Here is a 19006-nt window from a genome sequence, read left to right as displayed (position 1 = left end):
ACAAACACAGACAAACACACACACACAACCACACACACACACACACACACACACACACACACACACACACAAACCTATATGTGTGTGTATATATATATATATATATATATATATATATATATATATATATATATATATATATATATATATTATATATATAAATATATACATATTGCTGTATATTATAGGATCATAGGCAGTTACCAGGCTATTGGCCCTAGGGCTCTTACAAGCCTAGCCAAGTTCTACTTTTATTTCCACGATTAGAAATTATTGCCCCTCTACAAGAATGACACAGGTTGAACCCCGGGAGTGACTTTATGGTTATCCATCCAATTATCCAGATTGGTTCTGAAGAGGGCCAATGAGGTGCTCTGCTTGATATGAAGTGTGAGTCTGTTCCAAAGGTGTGGTAACCTCTGGGAGAAAAAATCTGTCCCTCCAGCATGTTCTATTAATGTCACATACCAGGCTAAGGTCTTTAGAGCAACTAACCCGTATATCATTTGACTTGCGGATATGCAGAATTTCCAAAACACAGGGTCAGAGATTGCTTTATATGCAAGGCAGAGAACACCTCTCAGTAGTCTGTATGAAACAGAATAAAATGACAGTGATTTCAGATGATCCACACAGGAGAAATGCTGAAGACCATGGATTTTCCTTGTAAAGAACCTTAGTGGTCTCTCCAATTACTGCAGGTGCATGGAAAGGTGCATACCAAAAGGGGCATTGTTCTCAATTATTGGTCTGATGAGGGAAGAGTAAAGGGAGGTTATAACTTCTTTTTTTTCTGGAGGCAATGCCCTTATTTATGAGATGAACAATATAGAATGCTATTTTTACTGCAGTGGAGACATGGTGGTCAAAGGAAAGGTTGATGTCAACCTGTGTACCCAGGTCTCTCACCACTGAGTGCATACTTAGGGTGTAGCTATTGATGTGGTAGTTAGCAGGAACATCACTCTTACCAAAAGGGTTGATAATACATTTTTTGCATTGATAATAAGGCCATGACTTTGGCACCAATCATTTGTTTGTATAAGTCCTTCTTGTAGGCATAATTTGGAGATTCTATGACTATTTTCATTTTGCAGTCATCAGCAAACATTTGTCAGCCACAGACCTTTAGTTTTTGTTTGTACTTTGGAAAAATAGATTCCAGACAGTAGAAGTCCCAGCACTGATCACTGTGAAACACCACTGGTTAGAGGTCTGCTGTTGGAGGAGGATTCCCCTATTTCAACTATATGGGTTGTATCAGCACGCCAGTTAGTGACCCATCTAATGATATAAGGGTTGATACTTAGCTGGGTGAGTTTGTCAATGATACCTGAGTAAGGGGTAGTGTCAAAAGCCTTGGCCAAGCCTAGGTAGGCTGTACGCCCATATTTGGTCTCATCTAGGGCCTTGGTGACTATCTTGAAGAAGTCCACCAGTTCTAACAGGCATGATCTCCCTTTGAAAAATCCAAATTTATTAGGGTCAAGTGATTGCAGATTACCTATATCTTTGTTGAGAAGGTTCATACTGATTCACTCCATGGCCTTGCAAATAGGGCTAGTCAGGCTAATAGGTCTGTAGTTCTCGGGTCAGTGGAAGCACCACTTTTGTGCAAGTGAATAAAGGTAGCCATTTTCCATTCATAGGTTCATAGGTAGGTACTAGGCTATCAGCCCTATGGCCTATACAAGTCTAGCCATAAAGATTCTCTGGCTATTGCTTCCCACAAATATTTACTTTCCTGGACCCCTGTCTAGCAGGGCTACTGATGTGATCCCCAGTGTGAATTTCCTATCTCCTATCCAATCATCAAGGTTCCTCTTGAAGAGGGCCATTACGGCGCTCTGCCTGACATGTATGGGCAGCCTATTCCAGAGTATGGGGAGTCTCTGGGTCAGGAACCTATCCCTCCAGCATGTTCTATTCATTGTGATGACATGGTTAAGATCCCTGGAGCATGTGGCTCGGAGGAACTGGAAATTCTTTAAGTGTAGCATGTCCAACATCTCTGGGTTTGACATGGCCTTATATGTTAGGCAGAGATCACCTCTGAGTAGGCGATATGTGACAAAGTATAGCTGGAGTTTCTTTAGATGGTCAGCAAAAGGCATCTGCTTTAGGCCTGTGATTCTTTTTGTGAGGTATTTCTGCAACCTTTCTAGTTGTTGCAGATGTATTGTGAGTTACATACCAAATGGGGCATCGTATTCTATAATGGGTCTAATGAGGGATGAGTACAGAGGGACAATGACCTCCTTTTTTTCTGGATGAAAAGCCCTTAGTGATGAGGTGTGCCACTTAGAAGGATTTTCTAACTGTTGTGGCTATGTGGTTATCAAAGGTGAGACCACTGTCCACCTGTGTCCCTATATCTCTTGTTACACTTTCAGTGTTTAGTGTACTGCCACCTATGTGGTGGTTCACAGGTACATGTTTTTTGTCAAAGGGGCAACTATACATTTTTTGGCATTTAGCTTGAGCCCATGGTTCTGGCACCAGGCATCTGTGTCGGCATGGCCCTTTTGTAGAATATCCACATCATTTGGGGATTCAATAATGCCTCCCAGCTTACAGTCATCTGCAAACTTTGTAAGCCAGAGTCCCTTAGTGTTGGCCTGTACTCCAAAGAAGTAGATGCCAAACAAGAGTGGTTCCAGGATAGAACCCTGTGGTACACCACTTGTCACTTGTCTGGAGCTAGATTTGGAGTCGGCTACTTTTACAGTGTGTGTTCTGGCAGTAAGCCAGTTTGCAACCCATCAAGTGATGTAGGGATTAATGCCCAGCTTAGTAAGTTTATCTATGATTCCAGAGTGGGGGATAGTGTTAAAAGTCTTGGCGAGGTCCAAGTAGGCTGTGTGAATCACCTTACCCTCGTCCATGGCTCTGGAGAATGTATCGAAGATGTTTATCAGGTTCAGGAGGCAAGATCAGCCCTTCATGAACCCAAATTGGGTGGAGTCCAGTGTTTGAACGTTGCCAATATCTTTGTTTATAAGTTCCATGATAATACATTCCATGGCCTTCTTAAACTATGATTGAAAAGCATACCCAAAGATGCTGCTATTCTTGTTGGAGCCCATGTAGGATGCAGCCTGGGATTTTTGCCGGTCCCATAAGTGCTGTCTTGAGATATATATATATATATATATATATATATATATATATATATATATATATATATATATATATATATATATATATAAGTTAACAAACATAAACAATACAATACAATATGTGCATCAAGAAACATACTTGGTGAATGCAAAGTCTAACATAGAAAGAAAAAAGACAAGCAATGCAAAACCATTGTCTTTCCCCTCTGCACCCCCCAAATCCCCTGCTAATTATATATACTTTTGCTGAGATTGCACAGACAAGGAGTAAGGGTAACTTTTCTAACCCCTGGATCTTGCACACCTGTCAGTCAGCTGCTTAGCTGACCATATGCAGTCAACTAGACAACTGTCACCCTAAAACACACTTGCCCTATAAATTAGCACCCATGTATAACTGTAAACAAATAAATACATACATGCATACATACAAACACACACATACACACACACACACACACACACACACACACACACATATATATATATATATATATATATATATATATATATATATATATATATATACATATATATATTAACAGTAGATAGATATATTGAAACTGGGTAAAACAAAAAAATTAAACCAACGCAAGGCACTGGACCAAGTGTCCAGTGCCTTGCCTTGGTTTATGTTTTTCGTTTTATCCAGTTTCAATATTTGTATCTACAGCACCGCATTTTTATATATATATATATATATATATATATATATATATATACACATATATTTATTTGCTTTAGCTTGGAACCACTAAACTTTAACCAGAACATGCTTGGTGCATTTTCTTCTTATTTAATAATATGTGCTTATGACTCATTTTAAATCCTTAACGTAATAAACTATATCTTGCTTTCCACTATTATGCCTGCCACATTGTTCGGGAGTCTGGTTTATCCATCTTTAAAAAGTTTATAGATGGGAATGAACTGTGATATTTTTTATATCTTCTGTTCACTGATTTTTCAGAAGTATTCATTCCTGTAGTAAGGAAACCCATTTTCTAAATGCAGAAGCTATAAACTGTAGTTAGACCAAAGCTGATGTGGTTTTTAAAATCCAGTGAAAAAGCTAACATTTTGCGTACTCTGCATAAGGCAGTAACATTTTAAAGGTATGTCTTAAGATTTGGCTATCCAAACTATTTCTGTACTGATAATGAGCTTCCTAAATTGAAGGGAAATACGTTTTACAAACATTTGCAGACCACTATCTCTTGAAATTTATTATTTCTGTTATAAACAAGGACCATGGAAAAAAAAGTGAAAATCCATTTGCTTTTGTACAAATTTACTGCTAAAAATGCAGGTGACATATTTTTTGTCTTTCTTTTAACATAGTCTGACCTTAAAGTTATTGTTTTAAGCAAGCTGTTTAAGGCCAAAGGATCTCAAATCTGCTGCAGCCCCACCGAGAGTTATCCACTTGTTTGGTAACCACAAGGTATTGTACAAACAGTGATACTGTGAAAATGGAGGACATCTCTTGAGTGCTCAGTACAGTTACTACTCATTTGTGAGTCTGTATTGCATTTGCTGTAAATAAAGTATATATCAATAATTGATCAAATGTCAAAGACATTTCTCTGACAGGAAACCTAGTATATATAGCAAACTTAGGTTATACCTTTTTTAAGAGAAGGATACTGATAATGCTAGAATTTGGAACCTTGAAATTCTTACATTTCTTCAGTACTTGCTCTAGCTTGGCACAACATATTAAAATACCAGTCATCTCTTCAAGAATCTCTGAGTGCACTGAGTAAATGGTTTGTTGACTATCCGTTCCCAAGGGAAAAAGAATTGGCATTTGAAGAAACAGAGCTGTGAAGGCTCAGTGAACTGCAAATCATATTCCATGTATACATGATGGAAGGAATGAAATCCATAAACTGCTGATGCTGTGATAAGTAATTTTCCTTTACAAGGTCACATATGGTTCTCATTGCATGTTGTTTCTTTTTTCTTTGCAATCCCACAAGGTCTCATTCGATTACAAGAGCTCATCAAGGCCCCATCACGGTACAACATTCGATTGAAAATCCGCCAGTTACCAGCTGACACTAAAGATGCCAAGCCTTTGCTAAAGGAGATGAAACGGGGCAAAGAATTTCATGTGATCTTTGACTGCAATTATGAAATGGCAGCTGGAATTTTAAAGCAGGTAACCATTACAGTGTTGTTTCGCATACAGTGCACTATAAAACTTATTAGTTTTTTGTTGAAAAGATCTTTGAAAAACAGCAAACAAATAACATTGACAATTTTTATATCTTACGTTCTCACTTCATAGGACCTTATTTAAAAAAAATTAATCTGTTGTCATGCCAAAATGTCTGTAATATTGCAACATAATCAGTCCAAACATTTCTTATTAAAACTTCAGGCAACCCCTTCCCCACAGCAATATTATTGCAGATACACAGGAATACCTAAAGCAATACAATGAAGGATACATTTTGATTTGGCTGTTAGAGATCATATACCTTTTGAATATAAATCACAGTGCAAACTATTTATCCTTCAGTTCTACAAGCCTTCTTATTAATTTGTGTTAATAGCAGTCTGCAATTAGCCTTTTGTTATTCTGTGGCTTTATTTAGCTTTTGGTGAGATGTTTCATTCTAGATTTTTGAGATGCATAGTTCACATCCAGGATTTTGGGGAATAAATCAATTTTAAGAAATATGGTGTCCCTGAATCTTGAACATTACTCAGTTTGGATTGAAACATTGAAGAGAATGACTGGGTTAACGATCATAAGCAGTCTGTTGCACAATTTAATTAATGCATTAAATTAAAGGGTTCATAAAATTGTCAGGCCAGGGTAGCAGAGGAAAACCAAGACACATACGTGTGCGTATGGGAAACTTTAGGATAGAAGAATTATGAAACAGGCCCCAACCCTGAAGATAATTCCCTTTAGTGGCAGGTTTATTAAAATAGTTGACAATTACTCAGGTGCGCTATATGTAAAAAATGGAAAATTGGATAAATTGTTGAGCTTCGTAAGGTCTCTCTTAAACTGGACTGGACTTAATTACCCTATCATTATGAAATTGCTGTCAAAGAATGAAAGACTCAGGCTGAGTGCAGAAGAAAAGGCACAATAGTTATTAATGGAAACAATGGAAAGCAGAAATTTTAACAAACAAAACAAAGATGCAATTTTAAAATGGCAGCTGAAGATGAAGTGCAGAGGCCTTGTGGATAGCTGGAAATGTAAGATTTTCAGAGAACATCTGATGTAGGCACCCAAGGTGAGAAGCAGCATAAAGGGGGGGAAGCAACAAAAAAATGAAGTGGAGCTTAGAGCAGAGGGCTGTCTATGCCATGAACAGGGCCATGATAAAGCCGACCACTGTGTCTACAAATCTGTTAATTCTATTATAAACATGGACCATGTAAAAAGACAGAGAATCTGTTCTTGTACAAATTTAATTAATAAAATGCAGGTCACATATTATTAGAATTCTTGTAATATAGTCTGACCTCTATAAAAAGAAAGAAAGTAAGAAATATGGACATCTCAATGGACAAAAGAGACGAGATACTGAGAACAACAGAGAAGCGAGGACTTGGTCTGTAAGTACGTTTTGCAGAAAGGAATGTTCAAACAGTAATAGAATTAGGGGCTAGGAGAAAAGGAAAGAGGGGAGTGACAGAAGGCTAACATATCACAGAAGGGGCAATACTGTGTCAGAGGCATCAGCTGACTCCTGTGGACACTGCTGCTTACAGAAGGGCTGAGAAAATTGAACTGATCCACTAAGGATGAACGATTAACACAAGAACGTGCAGAAATGGGAGTAGCAGACCAGCCATGCAAAAAATAGGAAATCTGGACCCAATGAGAAAGATAATCAACATATAATTGTACAGCATACAGGCTATGGCATTCAACTGCATGTAGACATCAACTGAAGCCAGGTGTTAGGAAGGCAAAATGAGTGCTTTGCAGGCTGTAAGATATGGCTTTTTAATCCAAAACTGTCTTATGACTATTGACAAAGAGGGGAACAGAGCAAGGATATGGAAAGGAGAAGCAGGTCGACAATATTACTTACTGCACTGAGAGAAGACAAGACATTCCTTTTTTTCTCTTTAATGTGTATTAAAATGGGGAATAAGATGTCAGTGAAAACCCAAGACTAACTCTGTCAATTGAAAACAAAGTGTGAACTGTAAAGAACTCTCTCATTGAGTCTGTACATATCAAATCTATACCAGATAATAGCTTGTTATGGAAAATAGAATGGAAGTGGGAGTAAATGTGGTTGAAGAGCAATGAACATACTTTGCCTATTCTTGGGTACAGTGCCTATCACATCTTCAGACCTATTGGCAATTATGAAAGAGTAGCAGTATTTGTAAATAACATCATCACCTTATAAAAGATTCCTTAGAACATTACCTCATACCATGCTTTTCGGCCCCAAAACTTGGACCGAACCACAAAAGGAGGGGGAGTATCGATATTCATCAAAGATGCCCACACCTCCAGGTTGGTGGCAAAGCACTAAGCATCAGAGACTATCCATGTGCAACTAACAGTGAGTAAAACTGCCTTCCAGTTTATAGCCTGCTACAGACCACCCTCCCGAACCCAGGAACCCCACTCGGCCTTCCTGAGAACACTGGAAAATATGAAGGTCTCTCCAAACACCAATATATTGGGCGACTTCAACTACCCAAACATAGACTGGGAGCATTACTCTAACTCCAACACCCTAGCCCAAAGGTTCCTAGAATTTATAAACTCAAATGCTATGGAACAACTTGTTACCACTCCCACAAGAGGGGAAAACATACTGGACCTGATCATCATCAACATGGGGACTCTATGCTCCAGACCAGAAGTGTATCCCTCACTGGTAAGGTCAGACCATAAACTAATCTCACTGGATATTCACATCCCGACCCCACCCCCTGCCCAGAAAACCACAGTGAAAAACTTCTCTAAAGCAAATTTCACACTCCTCAAAACTGAGGTGGAATCCTTCAAAGCCCCCGGGCCTGTGGAAATTATGGCCCAGACCGCAGAATCCTTTATAAACGCATTCTATGAACACCTTCAGGAATGCATGGATCATGCGATCCCAAATAAAACCAAGACCCAATCCTCCAAAGGCAGACGTCCTGTCTGGTGGACCCCAGCCATAAACAAACTATACAATAGAAGGAGGAAGCTACTAAATGATAGAGCAAAATCCCAAAAAGGGAAGGCATCACTGATCAGTATTAGCAAAAAACTACGGGCACACATAAAATTGTCTAAGGCCAGCTTCGAGAGAAAAATTGCACAGGACACTAAGGATAATCACAAGGCTTTCTTTAATTATGTTATGAACCTGGGTGGTAATTCCCAGATATGCTCAGAATTAGTCCAAAATTACAAAAAATACACCGAACCCATAGACATTGCCAACATCCTAGCTGACAGGTTCAGCGCAAACTCCCCCCCCCCCTCCCCACCAAAAGGGCAAATATCTATCCCAGCAGAGTGCTGCCCCCCTGACATCTCAGATGCTCAGGTAAGAGCCGCCCTCTCCAAAGCAAAAAACACAGCATCAATGGGACCAGATGGTGTCCTGGGCTGCGTCCTACACGAACTCCAAGAACAGCTAAACCCAAACATAAAACTACTGTTCAATCTCAGCCTTACTACAGGATATGTGCCCAAAGAGTGGCGTACAGCAACAGTGGTCCCTCTCCATAAAGGTGGTGCCTCAACGGATCCTGGAAACTATCGCCCCATAAGCCTGACTAGCTTGGTCTGCAAAGCTATGGAAAGGATCATCATGGACCTCATAAATAAAGATATTGGGGACCTACAAATACTGGATCCTACCCAGTTCGGCTTTGTTAAGGGCAGATCCTGCCTCTTAAACCTGGTTGATTTCTTTGAAACAGTCACCAAGGCCATTGACGAGGGGAAGGTGGTCCACACACCCTACCTGGACCTCGCAAAAGCCTTCGATACAATACCCCATTCGGGCATTATAGATAAGCTCACCAGCTTAAATATAAACCCCTATGTCACTAGATGGATTGCAAACTGGCTCAAGGACAGAACCCACATGGTTAGAATTGCTGGAGCCATGTCAGACTCCAAACCAGTTACAAGCGGTGTCCCACAAGGCTCAGTCTTGGGACCTCTCTTGTTCAGTATATATTTCTCGGAGGTACAGGCCAACACGGAAGGACTGTGGCTGACCAAGTACGCAGATGACTGCAAACTGGGTGCCATAATCGACTCTCCAGTCGACACAAGCATCCTCCAAAAGGGCCTCATAGAAACAGACAACTGGTGCCAGAGCCATGGCCTCAAGCTAAATGCCAAAAGTGTATAGTCATCCCCTTTGGCAAAACAAAGTGCCCACAAATTACCACATAGGTGGTAATCCATTAAGTACAGAAGAAGTAATTAGGGACCTGGGGACCCAAGTTGATAGCAATCTCTCATTTGACAACCATGTGGCCAAAGTGGTTAGAAAAACATTTTATATAGCCCACCTAATCATGAAGGGATTCACATCTAGATCAGGGACGCCATCGTGCCTCTTTACTCATCCCTCATCAGGCCCATAATTGAGTACAATGCCCTTTTGGGATGTACCTTACCAGACACCTGCAGCAACTGGAAAGACCCCAAAAGTACCTCACCAAGAGGATCAAAGGGCTCAAACAGATGCCATATGCTGCCCGGTTAAAGAAACTCCAGCTCTTCTCAGTGGCATACCACCTGTTCAGAGGCGATCTGTGCCTGACGTATAAAGCCATGTCCAACCCGGAATTAATGGATATGCTGCACCTCAGAAAATCCAAATCCCATCGAGCTACGCACTCGAGAGACGTGAACCTCAGCACTGAAATAAATAGGATATGCTGGAGGGACAGATTCATAACCCAGAGGCTCCCTTCACTCTGGAATAAAATCCCAGTCCAGGTTAGGCAGAGTCCCTCATTGACTCTCTTCAAGAGGAATCTTGATGAGTGGATGGGAGATCGTAGGTTTACCCCGGGTATCACTTCTGTGTCACTGTTAGACAGAGGCACAGTATACTAACCTCGTAAAAGGGCATAGCAAAATAAATTTTAAATGGGTGGCGAAAGCCAAACACATTTTGGCTAGGCTTATAAATGCCCTAGGGCAGATAGCCTAGTATGAACCTTTGAACCTATGAACCTATGAACAAGTCTAAATCACCATAAACAACAGAAACTGCAACTTCATAGCTAGCTGAACACCGCCCTCTATGTCTCCTTCTAAACATCATAGTTATCTTAAAACATTAGCTGACTTTTCCATTAAACCCACAACCTTTTTACTAGGGGACTTCAACTATTCTGTACTACAAATGGCCATGTCAGTGCTTACTTGACATTATAAATGCTAACTGTCTTCCACAAATAGTTAATCATCCTATTAGGGGCCTCAGTATCCTGGATCTAGTCCTCACAAATATGGCCACTTCTTGCACAGCTCCATATGTATCATCATGTCTTGTTAAATCAGACCATAATTTAGTCACCTTTTCCTTTTAAAACTGGTGGTGCTTCCCTTGTAAATAACTTTATGTTTAGGGACGTCTCAAAAGCAAACCTTCTTCAGTTACTCAGTGACCTAAGTAAACTCTGCTGTAGTCCTCCTCAGAAGGATCCCTTTGCTCCAGCTGCTACCCATGTCTCTGACTTCTATTTCTACTTAAATAGTTAAATTGATAAGGTAGTCCCTATCTGCAACAAACATAATGAGAAGTTTAAAAAGAGCCCCTTTTGTGGAATAATCATATAAACAAATTATATAACAAGAGAAAGAAACTGCTTACTTCTTACAAAAGGTATCATTCTACCGAACTTTAGAGCACACTTAAGAAAGCTAATAGAACTTTAAGAGACATATTACGAAGCTGAAGGATGCGTGAGAACTTAAAAATAGCCACTAAATCCAAAAATAGCTATAATGTAAAGACGTTTAGAATTAACATACAGCGATGTCTGCAGCTGGTCTACCAGGCTATTGGCCCTGATGTTTTTATAAGCCTAGCCAAGAGTTTAACCCATGTTTAGATAAATCAGCACCCAATGCCCTGTCCAGCAGGGACATGGGTGGAATCCCAGGGATGTGTTTTCTAGTTCCCATCCTGTTATCCAGGTTGCGCTTAAAAAAGGGGTAAAGAGGTACTTTGCTTGACATGGAGAGGGAGTCTATTCCACACATGGGGGAGTCACTGGGACACAGATCTATCCCACTAATAAGTCCTATTGATATCACAGACCAAGTTGAGGCTACGCGTGCGGGTTACTCGAGTGGAGCTTAACTTGTGGATATGCAGCAGTCCCATTTATGTGGGGAAAGAGGTCGCCTTGTATGCCAGACAGAGGTCACTTCTGAGGAGTCTTTATGAAACTGAGTAGAGGGATAGGGATTTTAGCCTATGTATGGTAGATTTTTGAGGCCCTTGATTCTTCTGGTGAGGAAACTCTGTGGTCTGTCCAGCTGCTGCTTGTGCTTTATGATGTACATGCTGAATGGGGCATTGTACTCAATAATGGGCCTTATAAGGGAAGAATACAGAGATGTTATGATGTCCTTGTCCCTGGCTGAGATACCTTTACTTATGAGGTGGGCCACAAAGAAAGCTTTTCATACAATGGAAGCAACATGGTGGTCAAAAGTCAAGTTGCTATCAATCTAGGTGCCCAAATCCCTCACAACTGATTGTGTGCTTAGGACATTGTTATTAAGGTGATAATTTGTGGGGAAGAAACTTACCCCAAAGGAGATGATGATGCATTTTTTTGTATTCAGCTTGAGGCCATGTTTCTGGCACCAGACATTTGTTTGGGTGAGACCCTCATGGAGGATGTCCACATTACTGGGAGAATTGATGACAGCACTCTGCTTACAGTCATCTCCAAACCTGGTCAGTCATATCCCCCTGGTTTTGGCCTGCACCTCAGAAAAGTATATCCCAAATAACAGAGGCCCCAAGACTGAACCCTGGGGTACGCCATTCAATAGGGGTCTGCTGCTTGAGGTGGCTTCCTCTGTTTTGACTAGGTGGGTTCTATCAGTTAGCCAGTTAGCTACTCACCTGGTAACATATGGATTGGTGCCTAGTTGAGAGAGTTTATCTATTATGCCCGAGTGGGGAATAGTGTCGAAGGCTTTGGCCAGGACAAGGTAGGCAGAGTGCACTGTCTTCCCCTCATCCATGGCTTTGGTGACTGTCTGAAAAAAGTAAATCAAATTTAACAGACATGACATTCCCTTGACGAAGCCAGACTGTGTGGGGTCAAGTGTTTGGAGGCTGCCAATGTCCTTGTTAATGAGGTCCATGATAATCAGTTCCTTGGCTTGACGATCAGGCTAGTTAGGTTGAGCGGTCTATAATTTCCTGAATCAGTGGATGCTCCACCTTTGTGTAAAGGGTTGATAGTGGCTGTCTTCCACTCAGCTGGGATAAAGCCAGTACTCAGATTTGGCTGGCTAACAAATTTATTGCAAATTTTACTCCACACACAGTTATAGCAATTCCACTGGTTCCACAATTATAGCCACCCCCTTCAATTACTATGGAACAAGTTCTTGCAGTTCTTTCAAAAACTAAGAATACTTCACACATCCATGGGCTCAGATAACATACCAGGCTGCTTGATTATCAGTGTCAAATATGGCCTGGCCACTGGAAACCTGGAAAACAACCATTGTAATGCCGTTACACAAGTGGGGTCCAACCACAGGCCCTGGTAACTATGGATCCATTAGTCTCACTAGCCTCATATGTAAAGCATTATCTCAGACCTCATTAATCTGGATATTGAAAATCTATTATCCTTGGACCATTATTAATTTATGGTCCATTATCAATCTAGCTTTATCAAAGGAAAGTTCTGCCTCTTTAACCTCATTAATTTATTTGGAAAAGTAACTGAAGCAGTAGATATTGGCTATGCAGTGCATACAGCATATATAGACCTGTCCAAGGCCTATTCTCCATGCAGGCATTATTGATAAATTTGTAAATCTGAATATAAAGCCTTATATTCTGTGGTGGATAGCTGACTTCCTTAATTTACATATATTGGAAGTTACTGGCTGAGAATTTGTCGTTCGGACTAAAAAAAAAACTCAGAGCTTTCATCATTAAAATTTAAGACAAAACTTCTGTTAAAAAGTAGTGTATTATCTTAGAAATAGAAACAATAAACTTAAAATCTTGAACTTATATAGCCTACTGATTTTCTTTAACGCTAAACTTTGTGTTTATTTCAACTTTTTCCAATCTTGATATCTAACAGTTCAAAACTGGAACATTGGACTGAATAATTATGTGTATGAACTTTACCTCTAAGAATAGCATATATCCTAACCTTAAATGTTTCCTATATCACTGGAGATAATTCTAACCATAAGGGCTCTATCTTACTTAAATATTACAATTAAAAAGTTTACACACTGGGTTTTCCTTCAGTGTAGATTTTGAACAAACCAACTTTGGATAAGCAGTCTGAAGAAATGTCTTTTAATGTCATTTTCTCCAGTCAGTTATCTTACTTTCCTTTGTCTTATTTTATATAAAAAATGTGGTCATTATTTTCCCATCAGCTGATGTTGTTTTAAAACAACATCTAATACACAATCATTGCAAGTGTCTGTCATTCTAGCTGTCTTTTTCTTAAGAAAGAAAAAACAAAGAGACTAGTGGTCTTAAAACATTGTTGATGAGGTCAGTCACAATAATTTCCAGGAATCATACCATGTAGTATTCCAAGGCAATAGTGGGTTGGAACTAGACAGATTCCTGTGCTTGATTATTTTTTTCCTTAGGAAATTTACCTACTGCAGTTGGATCTGCTCCTAGACTTAATTAAATGAATTATTCTAACAAAGATAAATAAACCTACTATTTCATTGAAGGAAAAATGTTTTTGATTGTTTAATATGGTTTTGCTGTATGTTGTAGTCTCTTCTTTGAACAGGATGTGAACTTTTTCAAAACAATGCTAACAGCTTAATATGTGCTCTAAAGCTGAAAGAATGTTGTGGTTGCTACAATGTCAAATCATTAGTAACAGTATTTTCCTATCAAGGATAGAACATAGCCCGATATTAATCAAGATGAAAACATGTCAACTTCTTTTCATACCATTCCAAATAAGAGAAGTTATTTTACATGACTGGGACATGACAATAGCTGATAGTAGCTGACAAAATGCGCGTGTGTGTGTGTATGTGTATGTGTGTGTGTGTGTGTATGTGTGTGTGTGTGTGTGTGTGTGTGTGGGTTTGTGTGTGTGCGCACGTGGGAGAGTGTGAGAACGTGTGTGTGTGTGTTTGTGTGTGTGCGCACGTGGGAGAGTGTGAGAACGTGTGTGTGTGTGTGTGTGTGTGTGTGTGTGTGTGTGTGTGTGTGTGTGTGTTTGTGTGTGTGCGCACGTGGGAGAGTGTGAGAATGCGTGTGTATAGATTTATAGATAGATAGAAAATGATGATGACAAGTGTCGAACAGCAACTTATCAATCCCAGAAAACTGCCATCACAACTGATCAAAAATCAGCCTATAATACATGCTGGGACTTGTTTTCTGCAAGATTTAGGCACACTGGGGATGGGGAATTTTTATTTTCCCCACTGTAGTACAATCTGAGGGTTGGTATATCAAATTATCAGTGGATGTGGAGGAATTGTTTTCATTTCTTGTTTCGATTGACTACTGCTCAACAAGTTGTGCTCAGTCAGTTCCCATTCAATTCCTTCCCTTCCTCATTCCTATCTCCTCCTCTCCCAACTAGCCCATCAGTCCCTGCTGCTGTCTCATTATCCAAAGCAGTCACATAAACCCTTTACAATCTTATGTCACATTTCCTTCACACTTATTCTTCTCCACTTCCTCAATTTACTCTTCTCCGATGTTCGAACTTTACAATCTATACTTTTATTCACATTTTTCCCATGTGCAATATTTATTTCTTCCTCTTCAGCAAGTCCTTCCTTCCTTTCATAATATTGACAGAAAACATAATACCAACAAACCTTTTATTATGCACATCACCCACTTAACCATTCTCCTAATATAATTTTTAGTTTACATTTTCACTATGCACACAACAGTATGTTCTGTACATCTCTAACATCTCCATAATAAGAGACCACCCAGCCTGACATACCCAGCAAGCCATTTTGGCTCTCATCTATGTTCCCTTCATCTTCCTTCCTTCTCCTTTAACATCTTTTCCTTTTCATTCCACTATAATCCCCCCTTAACTACTCTTTTGCCCTCTATGCCTACCATTTTCACACCTCGGCTATTCATTTTATGTCACCTTACTACCTGTCATGGTAATCTCACACTTTATTCACACTCACACTCTACTGGTCACCCTACCTACACTCAGGCTAAACCCTCCTTCATATCTACTTCCTCAGATTTATTTAATGTCCGACCTACTCACCTTTTCAAATACAAAACATATATGCAGTCAGTTCATGCTGGCATAACCTGGAATAAATACATATACGTTATTAAAAAAATAACTGTCTAATCCCCTTTTTTAAAATCACTATCTGTGGTGACATCTGTCCCAACGCTGGCCCCTCAGCTTCATCCATTCCACCATCCCCTACCCCAAACTTCTCTACAACATCAACAAAACTTTGTCTTACTTCCATTAACGTTCATAGTATCCTAAACAAAGTTACAGATCTACAAATGTGGTTTCTTCATTACCCACCAGATATTACTGTCATTACCGAAACATGCTAGAACCCCATATAAAAGATTCTGAAATTCTGTTCCTTGGCTACAATATAATTTGATGTGACAGACTACACAAAAAAGGGAAAGTGTTGAAATTACATATAATAATTGCCTAAGTTTCTCACCCCTCAAAATTAACATATCAATTTTCCAAAATGCAGAACTTCTTATCCATCTTCTCAATGTCAATAAACTTAAGGAACTCTATATAGTTATCCTCTATATACCACCAGGAAATAATATTACCTTATTGAAAAAATATTCTGTGGATAACTGCAAATATTACTACTGAAACCATTATCTTAGGCACTATTATCACTGACTGGTCATCTGTGACATCTAACACCCCACTAGTCTTAACTTGTATGGGTTCAAACTGCTGATCTCTTCCCCTAACTGACTCAACAAAGTGAATCATAAAAATTCTATTCTTGACTGGATACTTGTCTCTGAACCCAGCAAGTGTGCTGTCTCAGGGGAGCTACCTGATTTCTTAGTGATCATCACCCTATATTCACCAAAAGAGAAATCACCCACCAGCTAAAAAAAAACAGCAATACAGAACTACACAAAATCTTTCTGTCATCCTGATAAACTCAGTAATGTACTTAACTCCATCAGCTGGTCTCCAATCAAAACTCTACCACAGGTGAAGTTGTCTGCAAATTGAATAATTTATTCATAAATACTTTAAGTCCCCTTGCCCCTTCTAGAAATAGAAGGATGAAAAGGCATTGAGACAGTTGTTCAAAAATAAAATCCCTTAAACCTTACATCTGTACAAGGAATCACACAACCTCATTAAAAAACAAATTCACCCAGACAAAAAAAGTATTACTCTGACCCACAAGATAATCATAAAAAAAAATCCAAAGAAATTCTGGAACTCAAATTTTTCAAATTGTCTCTCCATCCTCACCAACTTATCTGATTCCTTAAGACTTATCCTCCTCAGAAACAGCCAGCAAATTTAACACAGTCTTCATTGACATCATAGCCTGTCTTACTTCCAGCTATTCTGAACAATTTACTATACCTCAAAACTCTACTAGTCCTGGCATCCATGCCTTCAATCTCCAACCTGTCTCCACCTCGTATGTTAAACAGTTACTAAAGAAACTTGCATCCTGCTCTCCTTCTGCTGATGATCTCTCTGTTGAGTATCTTAAGCTTGCAGCAGACTCTGTAGCATACCCAGTCTCAGTTCTCATTAACAGATCTATTCAAGACTCCCGTGTCCCTGCCTGTGAAACAAATCGCCATTATTCCCCTCCATACAAGAGGTAACTTCTCTGAAATCTTTAACTTTAGGCCAAATACCATCTTGTCCTCCTTTCTAAGATCCTGGAAAGGTGTTTTTATAAGTAACTACTTTAGTAACTATCATAAAATATCCTGATTTTTGACCCTCTGCTGTTTGTGTACAGAGCTAACCGACCCATGGCTGATGCATTTAGAGGGCAAAGACAACTTTGTCTGTTCATAGACTTCAGCTTTGCATTTAATGCAGTCATATCAATGCAGCTGACAGAAAAACTGGTATATTAAGGAATCAGTAAACATCTCTGTAACTGGATCCTGGACTTCCTGATTGAGAGACCACAGAGGGTGTGTTCAGGTAAGAAGACATGAAAGTGCATCATGATTAACACTGGGGTCCCACAGGGATGTGTTCTCAGCTCACTGTTATTCACCATCCATACCCATGACTGCTAGCACAAGTGCAACCATATCATCAAGTTTGCTGATGACACCACAGTCATGGAGCTCATCACAAAGGATGATGAAAGGGCATACAGACAAGAGGTGGCATCTCTGATCAGCTGGTGCGAGGGGAACAACCTTGACCTGAATGAAAGCAAGACCAAAGAGGTTATCATCGACTTCAGGAAAAGGAGAACAAACTACTAAGTGTTCAGGATAAATGGTGAGAGTGTATGAAATTCCTGGGTGTACACATGTCAGAGAATATCTTGTGTTTGGGAAACACCAGCCAACTGGTTAAGAAAGTGCACCAATGCCTCCACTTTTTAAGAAGGCTGAAAAAAGCTAAGCTTCCTTCTCATATTCTCTTCACCTTCTATAGAGGTGCAGTAGAGAGCATCCTCACCTGCAGCTTCACAGTGTGGTTTGGAAGCTGCACAGTTACAGAAAGGAAGGCACTACAATGAGTGGAGAGAGTTGCAGAGAAGGTAACAGGTTCCAGTCTTCCAATGATACAACATCTTTATTCTGTAAGAATTATCTGAAAGGCCACCAAAATAATACAGGACAACACACATCCTGTGCATGGGCTGTTTAATCATCTGGCATCGGGCAGTTAATATCACAGCATTTGCTGCAGGACTACAAGACTCAGTAACAGTTTCTACCCTACTGTGATTAGACTTCTGAACTTGGGCACTAGTCCCAGGGGTCTGGACACATAATAAGTCAAATTGTATTTATTTGTGCAATATATACTTACATATATTCCAAGTAAGTGCAATATTTATTTATTATTTCCTTAGTCACTATTATTTAACTCACTCAAGTGCAATATTTGACAACTTACTTAAGGCATTTCAATTTGTAGTGTGTTTTGTTTTACTTTAAACAGGGTACTTAATTTAACTCAGTGGAGAGTATTTCTTTCATATATGATTGTTGGTAAATGTCTCTGCTCTTTCTTGCATATATTAGGAGTAGTATTGTATTTGTTAGTTATGTTTATTCCTCTGCTTGTATGTGTTGTTTCACTTCACTTTGTAATCTCAAGAATTGAGCTGATGCATGAAATTTTGTTCAGGCTACACGTGTGTAGTTGTAAAGGACAATAAAGTTTACTTTGACTTTGACATTGAAAATGATCGACTAACCCTAGCACAACATGATTTTCTGACCAGGCCATAGCACCACTATAGCTCTCCTCAACTTTCCGACACCATTAACAAGGCTAGAGACCAAAGAAAGTTAATTTCTTCTGTTTTTCTAGATCTCTCAAAAAAGCCTTTTACACAGTGTCAGGTCTATATTAAAACTCAAATGTTTACTTACCCAAACACCTGAATGCCGACACGTCTTCATCGAACCGCAAAAACATCGATAGTCCTGAAGCGCGAAATTCAAAATGTCGATTCG

General features: G+C 39.5%; 1 protein-coding gene across 2 annotated transcripts in view; it reads left to right on the top strand.

Moving 5' to 3' along the window:
- The window catches only part of GRIK2 (glutamate ionotropic receptor kainate type subunit 2), a 3358677-nt gene that overhangs the window by 1135028 nt on the left and 2204643 nt on the right, over window positions 1-19006 (top strand). For both annotated transcript variants that reach the window (XM_044064973.1, XM_044064981.1), the window contains exon 5: window positions 5102-5283. In XM_044064973.1, coding sequence (XP_043920908.1) covers window positions 5102-5283 — 182 coding nt within the window. The remainder of the gene's footprint in view (window positions 1-5101; window positions 5284-19006) is intronic.

This window comes from Protopterus annectens, chromosome 1.part0 (genome assembly GCF_019279795.1).
Source record: "Protopterus annectens isolate FY-2018-M chromosome 1.part0, PAN1.0, whole genome shotgun sequence".
In the NCBI taxonomy this organism is placed as follows: domain Eukaryota; kingdom Metazoa; phylum Chordata; order Ceratodontiformes; family Protopteridae; genus Protopterus; species Protopterus annectens.
This window is presented reverse-complemented; position numbering and strand designations above follow the sequence as displayed.